General features: G+C 42.7%; 1 protein-coding gene across 1 annotated transcript in view; it reads right to left on the bottom strand.

Annotated features, from left to right (window-relative positions):
- syde2 (synapse defective 1, Rho GTPase, homolog 2 (C. elegans)) overlaps nucleotides 1-20,529 on the bottom strand; it is a 52,604-nt gene that overhangs the window by 6,572 nt on the left and 25,503 nt on the right. Inside the window, exons 4-7 of the mRNA XM_067513234.1 lie at nucleotides 17,999-19,134; nucleotides 12,778-12,904; nucleotides 4,252-4,433; nucleotides 1,764-1,995 (exon numbers count right to left, since the gene is read on the bottom strand). Coding sequence (XP_067369335.1) covers nucleotides 1,764-1,995; nucleotides 4,252-4,433; nucleotides 12,778-12,904; nucleotides 17,999-19,134 — 1,677 coding nt within the window. The remainder of the gene's footprint in view (nucleotides 1-1,763; nucleotides 1,996-4,251; nucleotides 4,434-12,777; nucleotides 12,905-17,998; nucleotides 19,135-20,529) is intronic.

Genomic DNA, 20,529 nt, shown 5'->3' with positions numbered 1-20,529 from the left:
CCTTCAGATGTCCTTGCAGAGATACACACTGGAGGCCTGAGCAACAATGCCATGGAGGGCTGTATGTGTGTGTGTGTGTGTGTGTGTGTGTGTGTGTGTGTGTGTGTGTGTGAGAGAGAGAGGCGTGAAGAGTCAGCTGAAAATATCCCATAATGATTGTGAAATGTTAGGGTGATGCTTCAGGGGCTGAGGGCTAAGGTTAAGCCTGGAATGTCTGTAATTATAGTCCAGGCATCCTGCACTCGGAGCTGAAGAAGCAGATAGAATGGAGATGTCACTGAGGGTGTAAACAAAGGCTTGAAGCTGGACTGCCAGCTTTGTCAAAGTCATTGCAGATCATTATAGGCACTAGCAGGGTGACATCAGCTGCCGACAGGAGTGCAGAGCTTTGCTAAAAAGACACTTGTCTTCAGACTATAATTTTCCCACTCTCCCCATTTAAATGCACACTCAATATCCATTTCTATCAATGAGAAATAAATGAATATTATTGCACTTTGACGTCTTTCTTTTGAAATTCCACTCGGCTACCTGCAATTATGGGATTCCTAAATGCTGACTTGACTGACAATTGCTGCAATTTGAATTTCTTCTCCAGCTCTGTAAAGCCGGGTGGAGGGTGCTTCAACTTCAGCGGTTCAGAACTGCTTCGATGTGGGAGTCGGAAGAAGCAGTTAAATTTAGAGGCCAGACACAGGAGCAACTCTGCAGACATCGCTCTAAATAACGCTGCAGGTTACAAGGAAGAGTGCTGAGTATGAGACATTTTTTAGGGATACATTCTGTCTGAATGTGGGTGTTAGAAAGACTTTTTGAAACGCAGCATGCATGTGCTTTGCTCTTACAAACTCTGTAAAACATCTTCCCTTTGAACTAAAATACCAGGCGCTGCCTAAATTTTAAGGGATGCTTGTGCACGTGCTATAACAGTGAGGTTTAATGGATTTTCCACAAGATCAACGGTCTCTCCTTAATGTTTACACAGACGAAAATGCATCCATAAAATGTGGTTAGAAAAGGAAAAATGCAGTGTGGAGTTTTGTCCTAACAGCACAAACGAATGTTCAGACAGTAATATCTTTTCAGCCTGCGTGTAGGCAAGAGCACGATGGTCAATTCTGTAATGTTTGTTTTACATTTTGTACAGTAGCTGAGTTGGGCTGAACACAAATTCGTGAAATTGAAACCTTTCTACATATCTGCTGTGACCAAAACCAATTCTACACCACCTGCAGCTCTTTTCATCATTATAAGCTCCTTCCTGAGTAATCTTTGGATTCCTTCATATCTCACACGGAGGAGACAGCTGCAGCTGGTAAGCGAGCAGCTGTGTGGGCAGACAGATGACCTGAGCTGAGTGAAGCTGGTACTGGTTATGTGTCCTTGGTTGGTGATTTATCTAAAGACAGGGAGGGCCACACCTCGAACGTGCGGTTTACACTGTCCCGAATGGCTGAGTTTGCCATGATGGAGCACTCTGTGGAGAGTTTCATCTCTGCGGGGACAACAGATGGTGGCCAACACCATCAGCTGGAGAATAACCTCAACGATCAAAGCCGCCCAGCACCGTAACCACTGAGCTAGTGCTGATCTGTACATGAAAGCCTGCGTATGCAGACAAACACAGCCTGACATGTGATCTACTGCCTGACTGTAACTTAGATTATGTTTCAAGTCAAAATTCCCTGAAGAACCGTGCGCATGGTCTAAGAATATCCGAATTTATTCAGCCATTTAAAGAAATCCACAAAATAATCCCTCACCTGGCCACAGCTGCAGCAGGTAGTGCAGGACTTCAATGTGCTTTTTGAAGTGCAGAGCGCTGGCCAGCTCCTCTGAGTCGATGAAGACTCGGTTGGTATGACAGGACGCCTCCTGACGCTGGCTGAGCAGCACCGGGCCGAAACACACGGCCAGATTTTGACACGTCATCTTGTTGACTTCCTGGTAGGATGCTACCAGCTTTAGGTGGTCCAGAAGCTTCTTCAGTGTCATCTGACATTTACACACACACACACACACACACACACACACACACACAAAGAAGACATGCTATTAATATGATTACCACAGAGTTGCAGTGCAGAGATACTCTGCAAAATCTACTCCAGCAAGATATTTGTAGCAGCAAAAATGTCTCGTAAGATTCTTTTGCAAACAAGGCCAAATTTTAAGTCAACATTACAGTGACGTATTGCTAAGCTGCTCATTGATGCAACTGTTGTTGCGTTTTATATAAGTTCTAAAAAAGGAAATTCTGAGTGCTTGGAAAATAAGTGTAAGAGTGTGTCTGTCCATAAGAGTAGAAATGGAACATGTCAAACAGAGTTTCATTTGCAATGACTGTAACTGTTTTATTTTAAGCAATACATGATCTAAATATTTAGAGTTCATGACTCACTCGGATGTGCTGATTCAAAAGCACAGATCGACTTTTAATGATAATATCAGTGTCTACAGTACTTATAGTCTGATTTATTTATGTAGAATGTCTTTATTTATTCCTTAAATAATTCCTAATTTCTTCTCCTAATATTCCAGTATTCATACTGAAATCTACTCACTTTACTCTCACAGTTTTCTCAAACAGAATATTCTCACTTTAAACTACGAATATTGTAACTATAGATTCAGAAAAAAAAGACCAATGTCATTTATGCTGATTTGAGTATCAGAATATAAATAAACTGGATGTTCATTTATTATAGTTATATTAATTTATATATAAAAAATAATACATGATATTTTAATAATATTTTGATTTTAAATTACAGTTGTAAAATTCCCATTTCAAACCTAAAATAAAATGTTTTACGCTTAAAAGCTTCACAAAAATCAAATGTAAAGGAGCCTGCTACTGAATAAATAATTAAATGATTTCAGGAATAAATCAGTGAAGGGCTGTTCAAAAGATGTGAGAAATCAAACCCTGTCACCAAAGGTAAAAAAGTCATTTCTTTTCAAAATGTCTAACTGTAAAAAGCTACAAAGATGGATGGAATAAGTCTGTGGTCCTACACAGGGCAGCAGAGTTGAGCACAGCTTTCCCAAGGACCAGTTTATGCACACTGACCCGGAGCAGGATGGTCTCCAGAGATTTCCATTTAAACATTTAGCAGATTTTTGTTTTTTTCAAAGCGACTTACAAGTGATGTACAAGGCGGAGATGGTCAGAGACTCAACTCGCGCAGCTCTGCAGGTGTGGGGAAGCCCAGAACTGGTCTGGGTCTATTTAAAATCTCCCGTATATGAACTTGTGACGTCAACTGTGAGGTCACAACAGTGACACATGCTGTGTGATCCATGACTTTCCCAGTGAACTAAAGCAACAGGATAATTCACTAAAAGGTGTCACGAAGTCAGTTTGGGACATTGTATTTATGTTGTGCGTTTTATCTTTTAACTCTATGTGCAAAAGTTGACACCGGTAACAGAATAAAACACAGCACATAAAATACAATTAATGAAAAAGTAATAGACATAAATAAGACAAAAGCTCTGTCGTCTATTGTTTCTTTACTTTTCCCGATGTTTTAAGTGTATTGTTGCATCGAGATCTAACATTTTGGTGGGTATCGGTACGAAAGTCATAACCTGGCATCGTGGCAACACAAGAATGCAGTGAGTTTCATGAGTCCGTCTCTTTGCTGTTCGCACTTACGGCCGTTATCGCCCGAGTTTGCACTGGAGCTGAACCAATACATTTGTGGAGCAGACACAGTTTGTCAGCAAATATTAGATTATGGCTGATAAACTGGCAACAGTCTTCATGTTGGCCGATAAATAAAAAGATTGTAGCACAAGAAAATGCTATTGATGTCGTATGCTCACAGTCATTTTAATACACTGTCTTTAAAATGATCTGTTTATATTATATGTTTATGGAAAAAAGAGAATTGGCCCGGTTGTCAAACATAAATTACAATGTCCCTTGCTTTGGTCTTTGGGTAGTTTACCACCTCCCTCTCATCTCATTTCCTGTCAGCTATCATCCAGCTGTGAAACAAAGACGTGTAGCGGCCAATACATTTTTAAAACTCAGACAGCACAGATCTGACAAAATGACTGAGTAAAAAGTTTCATTTCTAAATGTGAGACTATGAATGGATGAAAAACCTTGTGGAGGAAATTGCTGATGGCATGTCACCACGGTAAAAGATCATAGTATCACGACCATCATTTATCTACGCCACAATTATCCTCTCAACCACTTTTGTGCCAGTTTTCTATGGACACTTTGCCCTTGCTCACCCTCTCCACCTCCGGCAGGTTCTCCAGCAGGCTGACGGTGTGCTCCGAGTCGGCCTGGTCATTCTCGCAACCCGCTGCTCCCATCCGCAGCGGTCTCGTAACCATGGACTCCAACACCGCTTCATACAGCTGCTTGGTGATGAGCGGGTAGGGCAGCTCTCGTAGGTAGTCCTTCAGTACCCCTGAGGAAAGGGAGAGACAAAGATACAAAAGGGCATGACTGAGGGTTTTCCTTTTTTAAATATCTGACAAATCACTAACAGTTTATCTTTATCAAGTATAGTCACTGGGAAATAAAAAGCTTTTATGTGCCCTTTCTTTTAAATGACAGAGTCTGGCACGCTCTTTTGGCAGAGGATGGAGGTCCCATTGTCTCCGCAGCTGATCCTGTGGCATCTGCCGAGATGTCTGGAGTTGGGCGTGACCCGGCAGCCAAAAGTGTCAGGGGGTCTGGTGTCTGTGACGGCGCGTTCACACCTGTGACTTCAGCCTCCCGCGGTTCAGACAAAAGCCACAGGAAAAGATGAAACTCACACTGCCTGTCTCCACTAAGCCCCTGAAATATCACTCGCATGTCTTTTCATCAAAGGCAAAAGGGGGGGGAGAAAAAAAAAAGGATAAATACGGGAATAGAAAAAGGCTCTTGGCGGCGTGACAGCTCTTTGCGGTGAGAGTCTGCTCTCTTTTCCCTCTGCATGAGGTTGGATCAGCTTTCAGAGAAGACGGTTGTCTGTGTAATCAGCAATATTGGTTATGATCCAACGTAAAACACACTGCATGTTTATGAAGATTAACAGGAGTAGTCATTTGTATATTTCACAGGAACCACGATGATGAATGAGCCCCATATAAAGGCAGCTGTTGGCCAAACCGTGGAAAAAATACAAAGGATGATTGATAATTAAAGTTGGCTCAATAAGACAATCTGTGACACACAGCGTGTTTACAGTATATGAGTCGGTATCTTGATACATGAAATTCAAATTCCAATACAGATCGAGCGACACCTGTGTATCACATCAGACAGTATCTCGTGTTGTGCTGCTGCAATAACGTAGTGTGAAACGTCGACGCATAAACGCGGGATCCACACACTACACAGCATGTGCAGCACCGCTCTGCAGAGCTGCTGCACCGCTCATCCAAAAACCGGGGCCGACGCTCAGCTGGTGGCCGACCAATCATGTTCCTTCATAAGGACTTTGCTGAGGAATTATCATGCTGCTCCTCATGTTCTGAGAGGGTTTTCTGTCGTGCGACATCCCAGAAATCACTGCACTCGTGCACATACTCAATAAGAGACCCCGTTTTGGGATGAAGGCTGATGCTTACTGATGTACTTATTGGTTCCCTACAAACTCGGGTCTGTTAAGAGCTGATTGCATATGATCTTTAGAGCATATTTTTGTGGTACACTCAACATATTTAACACTTGGTTGCAGTTGGTTTATGCTCACGGTGGCGGGCGGCACCATTACTCCTACTAACCACCATTATGAGTCGAACTGTAGCCTCGAAAGACATTTGAAGTGCAACGTCACACTACGCCACCACAACTCCCACGAGACACTACCTGCACACACAGTTTGATGCTGACCAACAAACTAATCAGACGCTTGAATATTTCTCTGTACTCAACTGTAACTGTAAGAAACACCAACCGAGCAACTGCTTCTTTAAAATACTGGGGGTCTGCGCAGTCTTGCAGGCGAGGTGCGTTCACGGGCACCACATATTGTAGGCCATGTGGGTTTTTTCAGCAAGTGGCTCTAAGGTTAGGATTTATTATATCAATAATCTCAATCAAAAAATGCTGAGTGGCAAACCACACCACCGTAGGTGAGTAAAAGAGTTAATGTTCCTGCAGGTGAGCTCGTTGTTATCTTGTTACGGTCTAATCCATAGGTTGATGGTGACGATCTTTTACTTAAGAACACAATATATCATTTGATAAGATACTTGTCTGCCCCAAACCACGATCATTTGCTATTTCAACACTGGTAATAATTACCTAGTACATAGCTGACATTTTAACACCAATGAGGAAATAGCTGAAAATACTGCACAGTTATTATTATAGTCTCACAATGGAAAAATGGGAACGGTTTGCACCACTGTGGTTACACATCTTTGCCACATAGTTTATCGCTGTCTGGATACAATAACTGGAAAAACACATAAGTAAACTATTCCCAAACTAGTGACCACATCCCTCGAGTGCCTGTAACGGATTCTGATTCTGATGCTATAAATAGTAAGTCCGGCTTTATCGCTTCTCCATTGCAGCATTCCCTCTCACCCACCCGACATGTTTTCTCCTTTGCCACTTGGCTTCCATTTACAGCAAATCACAATAAGATTCACTGTAAATACACTGACATCCCCTTAGGCCCACTAAGGAGAACGGAGGGCGCAACTTCACACGCTCACTCTTTAATCCGAGTAAGTCGGAATTAAGGGAAGTAAGATAATCGGAGGATTAATGCATTTCAGTCTTTCCTAACTGATATCATGAGCCGTTGTCTCGTAACATAAAAGAGAATAAAGTGGACATAAAGTAAGTGTTTTAGTGTTTTTAGGTGATGGCCACCTAATGTCATGTCGGCTACAGCTACACAGGAATGAGAGCATCTGAACAGAGGATTAGAGACTAAAAGAACAATCTAAATTGACTTCAGTATTACACTGCAAAGTCTCAGATTAGCACACGGTTCATTTGTTTCGCAAATGGTCCTGCACAAACAGAAACTTAACACACATCTGTAGAATTGTTTCTCGTTAGCTCAACTCCCACATTAATCACAATACCACAAAATATAGACATATTAGGTCAAAATCCTGAGTGAGGAGTGTTTGTGTCACTTGTATATATGTTCACATTTTCATGGTGAAGAGGCTCAAATCCAATATTTCTTTGGCCGTCGAGTGTCCTCAGCATCTCACAATTCGGTAAACATGAACAAGAGTGCAAAGGTGTTCGCACCACAGCGTGATACAGGTCACGTACAAACAGTGTGAATGGAGCCTGGATAGATTTTAGTGAAATCTGGTGCAGATACTCACAGTCTCAAAAAGGCAAATTCAAATTAAGTATGTGATCGCCTGACTTGATCTGGCAACATGAGCAAGACGATTATTTAGACTTGTGACTAAAACCTTTCGCGTGCCAACACACTAAATTAAGCTGGACTGGAAACACACTGGTCTGGTTAAATTTGTATGGGTTTAATTGCACTTTGTATCTGTACAGGCAATGACATATGTGGAATTTGACTCCTTGGTGATTATTCTATATCACGTGTCTGTTCCCAAAACAATAAATGCATAAACAAAATGATAAATAACAGTGTGAAGGTTTGTATTTCATTTACGCCGCAAACAGCAACTTTGTTTTTCCCTCAACAACTGTTTCCGCTGGACTTGACTCTAACACTTCCTAACACCAACATAGGAACACACAAACACACACACACACACACACACACACACACACACACACACAGAGTGCATTCCTGAAGCAGTCACCATTGGCTCTGAAGAATAAAAAACACGCACCACAAATATGCACACTAGAACACAATGTCAGCTCTCCCATCTCAGGTACACACCAACACACTGACAGCTCAAGTCCTTAGGTCAGACGTGAACGCGGCTTCAGGCAGACATGTACTGAAAACCTCATAAAACGTCCACACAATTAAACAGGTTCTCCGTGAGCATAGCTGATCTGTGGCAGCTTGTTTCCATTTTGTTTTTCACTCCGATTCACATTCTTGAATGCGTCTGTTATACGTTATCTTCCCCATCATGGATATGAAATCCGGTACGTGATTAGGACATTCACTCTCCTTAACGCTGATTTCCAAAACCGATTACAGATAAATGCTTTGCGAACATCTTTCAGCTTCCCCTTGTCAATCTTTGCTGAGATAATATAATCTGCTTGTTCCATCGCGGGACAACACGCTGCCTGGAAGCAAAAAGGAGCTTTGTGTATTCATCCTTGTAGCTGTAAAGTCAAGCTTTTTGTTAAGCAAAAAAATAACTATCCAGAGAGGTAGCACTTGGGTTTTTTTTTTTTCTCCATCCCCAAAATGGAAAAACAGGCATGGTAGACCCTGTGACCTTCCCTGTGCTCTGAGGCAGATCATCCAGACAAAACAACTGTTTCACATTGGTATCGCCTCATCGAGCTAAACAACCTCCTTTTCTACCCCCTCACATGTAATTTATGACACACGTGCATATTTAGGCTCTTTCTGTTGTGGTACTTTTAAATACACAACGGTCAGTCCGATCTGTGTACGTGCATGTGCGCACGTGCTTGTGTGTGACTGATATGAGGAGAATACAGCCATTCAGGTAAATCATTAGCCTGCTATGAGTCAGTGCTGGTGTTTACTTTTGTGGCTTAACCCCTGTTGGTGCATGTTTCACACACACACACACACACACTCACACACACAAGGTCATGGGCTCAGAGGTGAACAGGTGTGCTTCGCCCTGGAGCTGCTTCACTTTCATTCACAGCCAAGCACACAACAAGCACATGCTAAGCGTCTGCTCTCTCACATTTAAACTGTTGCCGTTTGGCTTCAGCAGCGCCGCAGTAAAGCCCCACAAACCCCTGAATCAATGCTTCAGCACATGCAATTAAAGCTACAGATGACGACAGCTTTAAGCATTTTGATTTCAGATACCTTTCGTAATCAATTCACACTGTTTCAATGTCCCAAATGTGCCACCAAACACTACATGGCACACAATGCACTGGGGCACGGCTGTACCTTTGACCTCTTGTTCAAACAAAACGGAAGGTCACTCCTCTTGTCAGTGCTTCAGTCAACGCCTTGCCTGGAGAACAAACAGGGGTTTGTTCTCTGTCCTGCCCCTTCCCTGCTGTCCTGCACGCCCCCACAGCTCTGGGGAGGGACGGGGGGGGGGGGCATAGGAGATGTGTGTGTGTCTCTGCCTTGTCTGGTAGCACTGCAAAAGCTTTTACAGTGTGCAGCGCTAACAGCAGTGCTCTCATGCTACATTTAGATTAATCAGAAATACGTCACTCCCCTCGTTTTTAATACCAAAACTACTGTTGATTGGAAATATTCTGACACCCACGCAGGCCTGGGGCTCTCTGCGAAGTGGTTCCCTGCTTCCCTGACTGGCCCAGGGTTCAGCTAATCCCCCATGTGTGAGGCAAATACCATCTGTGTTTGTTCGCCAACAAAGGGGGCACTTGTTAATGACTTTCCATGTCTTCACTGGAGTGCTGTCGAGGGTTGGGGGTAAAGTAGGGAAGTAGGTTATGGAAAAGACGTGTCATGCAAGGAAAATTACAGACCCTAAATTAGCATCAATAACTGTATTGAGTTTTCAACCAGCAGGACATACTGGTTTCTCGTTTGAAACACAAGAGCAAATGGGAGCCATTTCCCATAACTGGCTCATTTTAGCCGCGTTGTTTTCTCACAAAGGCCGAACAGGCTGAGCAGAGGGATTAATTATTATTCAGAGTCCTCTAAACTGTCCTCTAAACATTTTCAAAGCGATTCCTAATTTCCATTTGTTTTGATCTACAGCGAGGTGTCACTTCTGCAATAAGCTTCAGGCCTATGTTGTCAGCAGAGGTTACAGGATGCTGTAGTGCTGCTCTTCACCAGGGCTGATCCCGCAAACAAAGCTGCCAAACAAACTCACTGCACAAACACTGTATAAAACTCTCTGATAGCACAGAAGGCCACTGAGACGCATCATAAAACACCAAACATCTGAACTGGGATTTTATCTCAACTGAGCAATGTCACCAGCAAGTGGAAAGTTCAATATTATTAATAGTTTCAGTTTACAGTATCTTCCAAGCTGAAGTTTTACCAAGTATTTCAGACATCTCATAAACACTTCTTTGTTGTCCTTGGACAGTCCATAGTTTTTATTTTTTACTCATGTTAATTTGCACAAAAGCTGAATGTTTTAAATTAATGGGGGCATCGGATTTCTGCAGTAATTCCTCTACTTCTTTTAAAGAAATAATTGTGTCTGTTACATTCATTGTAAATGTAGGTAGTTGAGAACAAGAACAGCATTTTCACCACTTGATAAAAATGCAACAATACAAAATGTACTTGAGCCAGTATCAAGTTTTTCAATGACGATTTAGGGGAAGGTATAAAAACCTCTTGTTCGCCTCCACGTGTTCACAGAAAGTGTAATGAACGCACTAACTCCTGAGCAGAAAAACGCTGAAACATGTTGATGACACTTTTCTGCTTCATTTGAGTGGCTTGTGATTTGAAACATGGGAGTGGGATTCCAAACAATGGAGGGCCAGACACTGAGCATGTTTTGCAAGCTTTGGATTGAACTCTGACCCCTGGATAATCCCTTTCACTACCTCCATTTCGGAATTAGCTGCTTGACACACCGGCCCTCTCTGCTCATCCGTTCGCACAGTAGCCTCTCGTCCGACTCCACCGTGATAATACATTTACAATGTAAACTGTCAGGAAATTCTGAAAAAAGTTCAGCCAACTTGCTGTCTATTTTTTAGTTTTTAGGATAATTTGGTCATTTTGTAAATTAATATTAATATTTTACTGTTAACGTTAAGTGTCTGCAAGTGTGTGACACGGATTAAATTGTTAATTTGTGACGTGAACATCTGCTGTTGTCCAGAAAAAAAAAAGAGGAAAACAAGAGGATTCATTTCTAAATGCTCGGTGGAAATTCGGGGTAAATTTTTCCAACCAGCTGTCCACTGCCTGTTGTGGAATGAAGAAACAAATCACCTCAGTGCAGGGTTTTCTCTTGCTGATGTGTTGTGCCACAGTCCAACAAGCTAATCCAGGTTGCAGAATGGCAAACACTAAACACGAGTAGATAAAAGTAATTGTTGGCATTTGCTGAACATACTACGTTAATTTAGAAAATAACCGAAGATAAACTAAAAATTTTGCAGCACAGACTATTAACCTCGGATGTGCCTCAGCTTCAACCCTCTCTCCCTGTCCTCTTGCAGTCACTCAGGTCCATCTACAACAGCAACTCGCTTGGCAGAGCAAATTTAGGCAGCGGTGAAAAACCAACAGCCCACGCTGGTGCTGGCCCTTTTTTTCTAACCCGCTCAACTGTTAACTGTGTTCTTTGCCCTGCCATGTAAATGCAGGCGGATCAAAGCAGGCATGATGGGACGACGCCTACACAGAGCCTCTTCCACAAACCAACAGCAGCTCCTACAATGCCCATGGGCTTCCTCTTTTTGTGGGAGTAAAAAAAATATCACGATGGAGTCATTAAATCTGTGGCACCGCTGAAATCAATAATTATGACAAACTGACAAACCGATTTGTGATTGTTTCCCTTTTCAGCGTCAGAGCAAAAAGGACTCAACTCACAAGAACCTGAAGGACATTTACATGAGTGGCTTTACGTAAAGAGACGCCGTCGTTATCAGGCTGAGCTGCGTACATTTCAAAAGAAGAGTTGACTGAGACGTGACCGAGGGACAGTAGAGAGCATGTCTGAACCACACGAGGAGAAAGAATGAGCTGAATGTACAGCAAAGAGCAGATCTGTGTGTGTTTGTGCATGTGGGCTCTTCCCTCAGGCACTGGCCTACGCAGGTATGTTGACTGCTGGAATGCATTTACTCCACAGGGCAGACGCCCACTGGTTCGTGTGCTGACCCATCTGCAGCGGACACATGGGTTCAGACACATTTACTGGATCCATACTAAACTCAGGCTCCATCCAAGTGATCTCACATTTGTTTTCGTTAATATTGTAGATGTAATACACTGCGTTGCCCTTTTCATTCATTCATCTTTATCTTTTCTTCAGTGCTACTTCCTTGAGTTTAGTATGTGCGGCCTCCTTTCAATTTCCTACTCTGTTTTACTGCAGTTGAGTTGTTTTATTGTTTTAAATCTAAAGATGTACAGTATATATACAGTATATATAATAATAATAACTAAAATACATGACATAACTCTCTAAACTACGTTCTAAACAATTTAGTCATTTTATTCGCCGAACTGATCGTTACAAATCCATTAAGGCTGCAGCTTAAATGATCAGGTAATTCAACTATTAGATGACTCAGCAACAATTCTTACCACAAATTTATTATTTCAGTAAATTTGAGGATTTTTTTTTTGTATTATCTCCTTTGGAAGAAAAATTAGTTTTAATGATATTTTAGGACAAAACAAGCAACAGGACATTAAAACCATGATATAACTTTTCACTAGATCAAATAATTAATCTAGGGAAACAGGCGGTGGTGGAACGTCACGGGAAGGTTCACGGGAAACCTGAGTGTACCTAATGGTTAGTATACTGTACTCCATAATGTAATATCCTAATGAAGTACAGGTAAGACAGTATTTCAAAAAGTATTCTGACGCCAAATGGCCTCCAGGGCTCTTTGGCAATGCCGTCTAGTTAATTACCAATTTCTAATTATACCGAGTCTGTGTGTGTGTGTCTGTGTGTGTGGTGATCTTGTGGTTTCTTATCGTCTCATCTTACCCGTGATGACGTTGATGTCAGGGTATGTGTTTTCACACAGCTCCACGGCGTGGCTGTCTCTCTCAAACGCCTCACGTAGCTCCTTCTTTACGGCCGCGGATCCGCAAAGGCGGTAGAGACCGACAACCTGGAAACAAACGCACACAAACAAAACAGTCACACTCAGGTTGAATCAACTCAGCTGACAGAGATGTAGTAACTTCACAAACTATCAGGTTCTACTTTTGCACTTCAACAATGTGCTGGACAGAAGCCAAAAGTATGTTCACAAAAAAACCCGTGTAACTCAAAACTCTGCTCTGCTTCAACATGAGGTGTGGCGGCACACATTTTTAATTCACACATTTTTTCATATTTCAAACTAAAACTCTCTTTTTCTCACTTTCTGATGGGACACAGGTGGAGAAGTTCCAGAATGCTGCAAGGTGTTTATTTCAATAGCCGGTGTTCAATGGCAGCTTATTAGCTTGGCCTGCAGTAGTTACAGTGAATGCAGCAACAAGCCCCCCAACAGGAAGCTATTAAAGTCATCATTTTAGAGCCTGTAGTTTGCAGTGATGTATAACTGTACTGCATTATACAGAGTGGCTTTCTGTCTTTTAGCCAAGCCTCATGGATATACTGTAAATGGGATGGAAACACAGTATATTGGTGTGAGCGAATTAAATCCATCTGAGCTATTGGTCAAGTAAAGCCTGAGTGCAATAAAACAGGGAGCAGAGTGGCTTTTTCATGTGTAAGAACATGTTGGCAGCCTGACTTGATCGAAAGTTAGTCCAGGTTTTAATTAAAATGTGTGTGAGAACATCTGTGGCTTAGGAAATGAGCAGTGGTACATGTTAGGAATAATTAATTCACTTACTATACAAAGCAGCAAAAAATGCAAATACTTAAATGCACTTCAGTGTGTTTTATTACTTATGATTTTAATGTTTCAACTTTAAACTTGACCACAGTATTTCTTCCTTCACAGGATCTATAGTGTCACTTTAAAACCCTTCTGTTTATTTTAAAAAAGCTTTAAAGAAAGTTGCACGTAGCTTTATTTCAATACAATCCATGAAGCCCGTTTCATCACTTGGCTTATCTAAAAATGAAAATGTGCTCTGTGTTGTACCAGAGAGCACTCAGAGGTGCGATAAATCTGCCCCACGCTTGTGACTGAATGCATAAACACGAGCTCCTCTAGAAACCCAGCAGATGAGTCAGCATTAAAGTGGAAACACACCACGATAAACCATTTATGTTTCTTTACCTAAGCCTCCAGAGTGTGACCTGAAAGAACTCTTTAACAATTTCCTTGAGACATTCGATCGTTGAAACTCTGCACCACTGGTCACCTTGTTATGTTGGGTTTAGGCCCCAGCACCAGACATACCATAATTTCTCCTACATGTGTCTGTCTGGTATGCGGCATAGCAGACCAAGTGGCGTGGTTGCCCCGGTAACGCGTTAAGTCATTGGGCTGTGAATGGCGGGTCGGGTCCAGTTCCACACAAACACAAAGTCCGGGCTGCAGCGTGGTAGCAGCACTAGAGCGTCTCCCCGTCCGGCCCGGCCGAGTACTTGAGAGCTCTCCTCATTGAGTTGAGCAGTGTTTTCAAAACCTCACACGAGAGGGAGCGAGGAGGACAGATTAACCGGGGATTTGTCTTTGTGTGCGAGCAAGCAGAAGTCAATGGGCACAATGAACAAGTCCATTAAAAATAAAAAAAAAACGTTTTTAGGGAGACCCCGAATGCAGGCGGGGAGCAGCACATAGCAAAAAGAGGGCTGCCGGGCAACAAAACAAGCAGCACCAGCCAAAGTCTACTTGCAGAAAAACATAGTCACAATAACCGCAAAACACAACGACCCCCCATCAACATAAATGCGGATGCTTGGTTACTGTTAGACCAGTGATCAGATTAATAGCTTTACAGAAACATCAAAGGAGAAGAAACGGAAGAAAGTGCATTTCACTGCACTAATGCTCTTAAGTATTTAAGCAAAGTCAATCTACCAAGTTGACTACTTCCTCTAATCATGACTCACATGTTTGATAGTAACAACGGTGTGATGAGCTGTTCTCACTGTTACGTAAAAATGACATCAACTCAAGAATTCCTCAAATGCAGAGTGAAAGGAAAACATGTACGTATGCAAACACAACTACGAAAAGACAATGGCAATAAAAGGAAGTAGATCCCAACAATAACACAGAGCACACTGGGTTATCTTTTCTCTAGAAATGTTGAGAAATCTTTTTTTTTAAATATCTCAAAGTCAAGACAAATTGATCCGCTTTAGACAAAACTACAGTTGACTACCTGAATTTGTGTTTATTTTCATACGTCAGCACAAAAACAGTGTGAATATCATCAGGCATATACACCAATAGGGATGATCAGAGCATCGAAAAAGATTCGATTTAATAGCTTTAACATCAGATAAGAATATCAGAGCATAATTCTTATACCAGCACTCCCGCTCTCTGCCCCTTTCTCTGTCTCTTCCTGTATTCCCTATCCATCTCTGCCAGTCACTCTTGATTCCCCCCTCACTCAGTTTTCCACCACCCTGCTTCCTGTTTCACAGCTTTTATGTTGTAAGCCACCTGTTCCCCTTCCTATCTAGTCATTTCAGCTGCTTCACCGCTCATCTTCAGCCCTGATTGTTTTCACCTGTTCCCTTGCTCGGCCCACAGTCCCCCGCTAGACCCTATGCTGCTGGACCTGCTCTGCTCTCCCTCACTTTGTTCATCTGTTCCTTGTCTTTCAGCTCCTGTTTTCCGTCTGTTTATATGATATCATTCCTGCCTACTGGCATCTGTATACTCACACAGTTTGGTTCTTTACTCCCGCTTCTGACCCTCTGATCTGACTCCTGCACATTTTTGGTTTAGTGTTTGTTGTCATTTTGTGATTTGGGCCTTGTATGTGTGCACCCGTTATTCTATCGTTGTAATCTGACCCTGGTAGTTCTTGTATGTGCCTTTTGGTTTAATATTACTGGTCCATATTGTTGGTTTTGTTAATATTTGCCCGGCAGTTTCCTGTATGTTTCCCCTGGTCTCTCCGTGTGAGTGTGTGGTTTTCTCAGTGCTATTGCAATTAGTTTTTCTTAGCCTTCTTAGTTTCTTATGTTTTAATTTTTTCTTGCTCCCCTCACGCATTTAGGATTTTATAGGGTCCCCAGCACCTTATATCTGTTTTCTTAGCACTTACATCTGTATTCATTGTTTTTGGTGTAGTCTGTTGGTTCTCTGTATCCTGCCCTCTCTGTCCATTTTAGGTTGTTTCTCTACCATAACACATTGTTGCAATAAATCCCTGTTGCCATCATATTTCCTCACTTGGGTCCTTATACAAAAACCCTGTATTTCGTTTGTTCATATTGAAAATAATTGTTCACATGTTTAAGAGGAGAAAACTTTACCAATGCTCTAACAAGAATTCTGGTGACAGTGAAACGATGCCTCTGCTGAGCCAACCAGAGTGTATCGTCTTCCGTCATGTTTGGCAGTATGTAGGTTACTTAGACCTTTCAGATGCATAAATCCACTTCTGGTGCTGACTTTTTTTTTTTTTTTTTTCAAAACACCCACAATCATCCAGCATCTTAAAAGCTCAGAGAAGCCCTTAGGACATGCAAGGGGAGACGCTGAAAAGGAGCCTCCATCAAAGACACACATAATGATTTGTCAAGGCACACTGCTACATGTGTAGCCATGCGTGCTTTAGTGACACAGCCTGCAAATTCCTCTGGGATCTGGTGTCAACACGTCCTAACCCCTGTCTGCCTGCAACCTGGGGGAGCACTTATATTTGATCTCAGACTGATACCCTAAGCGTGATAGAAAAGAAGGCAGCAAAGTGTCTGTGTGCGTGTGTGTGTGTGTGAATGAGGAGGAATGATTAGAAAAAAAAAACAGTGTCAGACTGACTGAAAAAGACAGAAGGATAGACAGAGGCAGAGAATCAGAGACAGGAACTGATTGGAATCACTATATGTTCAGATAAAGCAGAGTGAATTACATAAACACAGGAAACCTGAATGAACTCAGCAGAGACTTAAGTGAAAGTTACGTATATACCTGTCCCACGAGGGGGTGGGTCACAGTGCAACTTAGACAGATGTAACGCAGGGCACATGTGGGATTTCTCACTATATTTATCACGGTCTGAAAGATGAAGAGTGATCAAAAATAATCAACACATAAATAAATAAAAAATCCTTAAAGTCTGGCCCAGACAAGACAAGCTATTTAAGATGCATTTTTCAAAGGCTGAGCTGAGCCTTTAAACATGCTTGTGAATTATAGGTTAATGGATGCAGACATCAACCACTAGATCGCTCTCTACCAACTCTGTTTACCAAGCATCATATATCTAATAAGGACAAATGTCTCCTTATTAATGTCTCTTAAAATCTGATTTGCTGTTACCACTATGCTACTGTTATAATAGTTTACTATACTGGTTTCAGTGGCACAGGGCAGGGTCTAGTTTGATGGACAGGCCCCTTGGGAGGCCTAATGTTTGCCTTTTGGCCCCAGGCCAGCTACCCCTGGCATGCCCCCACCCACCCCAAGAGTGATCAGTCAGTGACCAGACACTTTTACTGCCACTGTCTCAGTTCTAATTAGGTGGACACCGCTGCCTCTGTGTCTTCTCTCTGGGCTTCAGAGTACATGAAATGTGGAGGGGTGACAAGCAAGGGATGATCACGTGATCCATTACCACACAAGTCTCGAACTCTTTCTCCATTGTGAATAAAAAAGAGCGAGTAGCCTCAGGAAGGCTGAGTGTCACCACAAATGTCGTATATCTCCTGTCTCCATTCGGCTAATGCCACTCATCAGGTGTTATTACTGGCTGCAGGGCAGGCTGTCATGTCACAGCACACCAAGCTAAAAGGGTGCTCTGCATGAGGGCGCACTCATACAGAAATGCATCATATAATTGCAGCCCACCAGCCGGGGATTTGAATGGCTTCTCCAACATTACGCATGAGTACGAACTCTTTGTGCCACGACTCAGTTTGAGGTCATTAAAGGGAAAAATGTGACATAGTTGACAACTCCGCAATCATCCAACTCACTAAAGCAACATGTCAAAATATTACCTGGGTGCAATGTTGTGTCATATTTGAAGCTACAGAATCATTTGAATGCCTTGTTTCAGAATGTCGGGACATTTTTTTCTCAAAGCCAAACTCCATGAACCACACACAGACTCACCTGGCAGCCTCTCTTCTCGATCTCATTAATGCACTTGTTTATGAGCAGGGGCACCATAAGTCCGGTGTTCTCCCTCTCTACCACCTTCCGAGCCTCCACACCAAACACATGGGGCTCCCTTTCTCCATCTGGCCGACCGTCCAGCGAGTTCTGCCACTGCTCCATCAGGCTCAGCTTGACATAAATCAGCCCTCGAGGCTCCAGTTTCACCGCCAGCTGGTGGGAACGCGTCACCCGGAACAGCGCGGGCAGGACCACAGTGCCGTGGCAGCAGACACGGTTGCGCCTTGGCATGGGCTCCCAACTGAACACCACCAGTTTCAGGTGCTGTGCATTCTCCAGCTCAATGTTGAAGGTGTGGTCCATATCCAGGAAGGTAGTTCGACATGTGAGGAGAGCGGTTCGTGCTTTATTAACAGAGTCCACTTGGATGGCGCAATAAACATCTCGAGAGTCAATGCGTGGAGGTTTGAGGTCCTCAGCACCGTAAAAGTGCAGGCTCATCAGTCCGGAGATGTACTGGCTGCACTTGGGCTGCTCTGTGAAGCTATAATGGCGGAAAGCATCAATGTCCAGCTCTGAGCCATTAAGTTTGGAGCTTCCACCTCCTTCCATCTCCTTTCCTTTCCCTCCCTTCCCCTCTACAGAACCGTGCTTCCCAGATTTGGCCACCAGCTCCGGTGAGTCACCGTCGCTCAGGTAACCGCCTTTACTAGCAGACTTCGAGCTGCAGTTGTTTTTCTTCTTGCTGAAGCTGTGCTGCGTGGATACGCTGCTGTCCAGGTGGTAACGGGAAATCACGTTACGGCTCGCCTGCCCGCCCCCAGACGCCGCTAATCTAGGAGGCCCTGACGATTGGAGGACAGTCTCATTCCCGGTGTTTCGAGGGGAACGTGGTCTTGGTTCTAAGTGGCCATTTCCGTTGCCATTGTTGCTGTTACTGCTACTCGGGGTCCCTTTAACGCTGAGTTTACGGCTAAGCTCTGGAAGCTTCTTCATTTTCATGGAGATCTTCCTGACAGTGCGTGGGGACTTGATCTTATCTGGGAAGGACCAGTTGATGGAACTGCTCTTCTTGGTCGGGTTAGGGCTCGAAGGAGGGGAGAAGCCAACGGCATTGGGCAGGTCAGGACCATCTACAGAAGAGGAAAAGAAAAATGCATTAAAAGGTGAGTTAGATGCATCTTGAATTTAGATTTTTCTTTGGTTGATGCTTGCTGGAACAGTCCTCAGAATTCGTCTGAAAAATTGTTTGGCAAGAAAATTATTTAGAAAGCAATTTTCAGCTTACTCGCAGGAACAAATGGATACCACCAGACAGACCATAATGTGACTAATCACGGGTTTCGCTAGACAATCCACCTTACTCCTGTGATTACTAGTACTATAGCTGTTCAGATGTCCAGCGTAGATAAAGAGGAGACTACAACCAAAGGCAAAGAGTGCATAAGCCATAATTTACAGTCTCTCAGAAAAGCACTACACCTACATGGCACATCATCAAGTGATTAGATTAACATGCAACCCAGTAATCCGCTGACAGAGACGCATTCAGGCAACGCTTCACATAAACATTTCAACACTATAAACCACAGCTACAATCTACAGATGTAAACCTAGACAGTAATTTGTCTAATTAACGGTTTTAAATAAAGAGATAACAAGCTGTTGACCAAGATGTTTCCATGAGGTGGGTTTCATTCAATCAAGCAGCAGGAAAATTGACGTGGAAAGTCATTAGCTGCAGCTCCAGGAAAAACCGTGGTTTATAGGCTTGGAACTGTCTATGTTAAGACACCAACTGCTTCAAGGCTGAGCTTGAGTTACTCCATCATTATTCAAGTTGAAAGATATCCATTTTGGACTGGCCCTTGTAGGCAGCTCCCACCTAACTAGAGGTCTACAACATGAAATTCCAGGGTCCAGATTTCAACGCAGGACTGTCAAACATTGTTTAGTCTACAGGACCCAGCTGAAACTTTGTTTTACCCTGGTTGTTCTCAACAGGTTGCCAAGCCAACCTGAGATTTCTTTCACTCTCTAATTAATATTTAACCAGCATCATTTACTTATTTATTTTTGTTATACTGGGGGGGTACAACATTCTACATATCCAACAATGACATATCACTTCATGAAGTTAAGGCTCTTGTGTTATCAACAATTTACCCAGAGAGTGTGACTTTCAGTTGTGTTTATCGCGATCTGGCAAATCTAAGTAACATTACAATTTTCCCCCTTCTTTTGTGTGTTTACAAAGGAAACTAGAAAAGGCAATTTCCAAGGAAATTACGTGGGAGAGCTGTTAAGTCGCCCGGTAGAGGCCGACCGCTCAGAAGCGGCTGAGAGCAGAGGCGTTTGTACGTTCAAAGCCGCAAACGCTGAAGAGAGATAAATACAAACAAAAAGAGAAAGAAGAAGATGACAAGAAAAGGAAAAAATCCAAAATCCCAGGAAAAGTTGAATTAAGAAAAGAAAAAAGTAGAAAGTAACAATGGAGGAAGTAAATAAGTAAAAAGTTGATATTTAAA

This window comes from Channa argus, chromosome 8 (genome assembly GCF_033026475.1).
Source record: "Channa argus isolate prfri chromosome 8, Channa argus male v1.0, whole genome shotgun sequence".
Lineage (NCBI taxonomy): Eukaryota > Metazoa > Chordata > Actinopteri > Anabantiformes > Channidae > Channa > Channa argus.
This window is presented reverse-complemented; position numbering and strand designations above follow the sequence as displayed.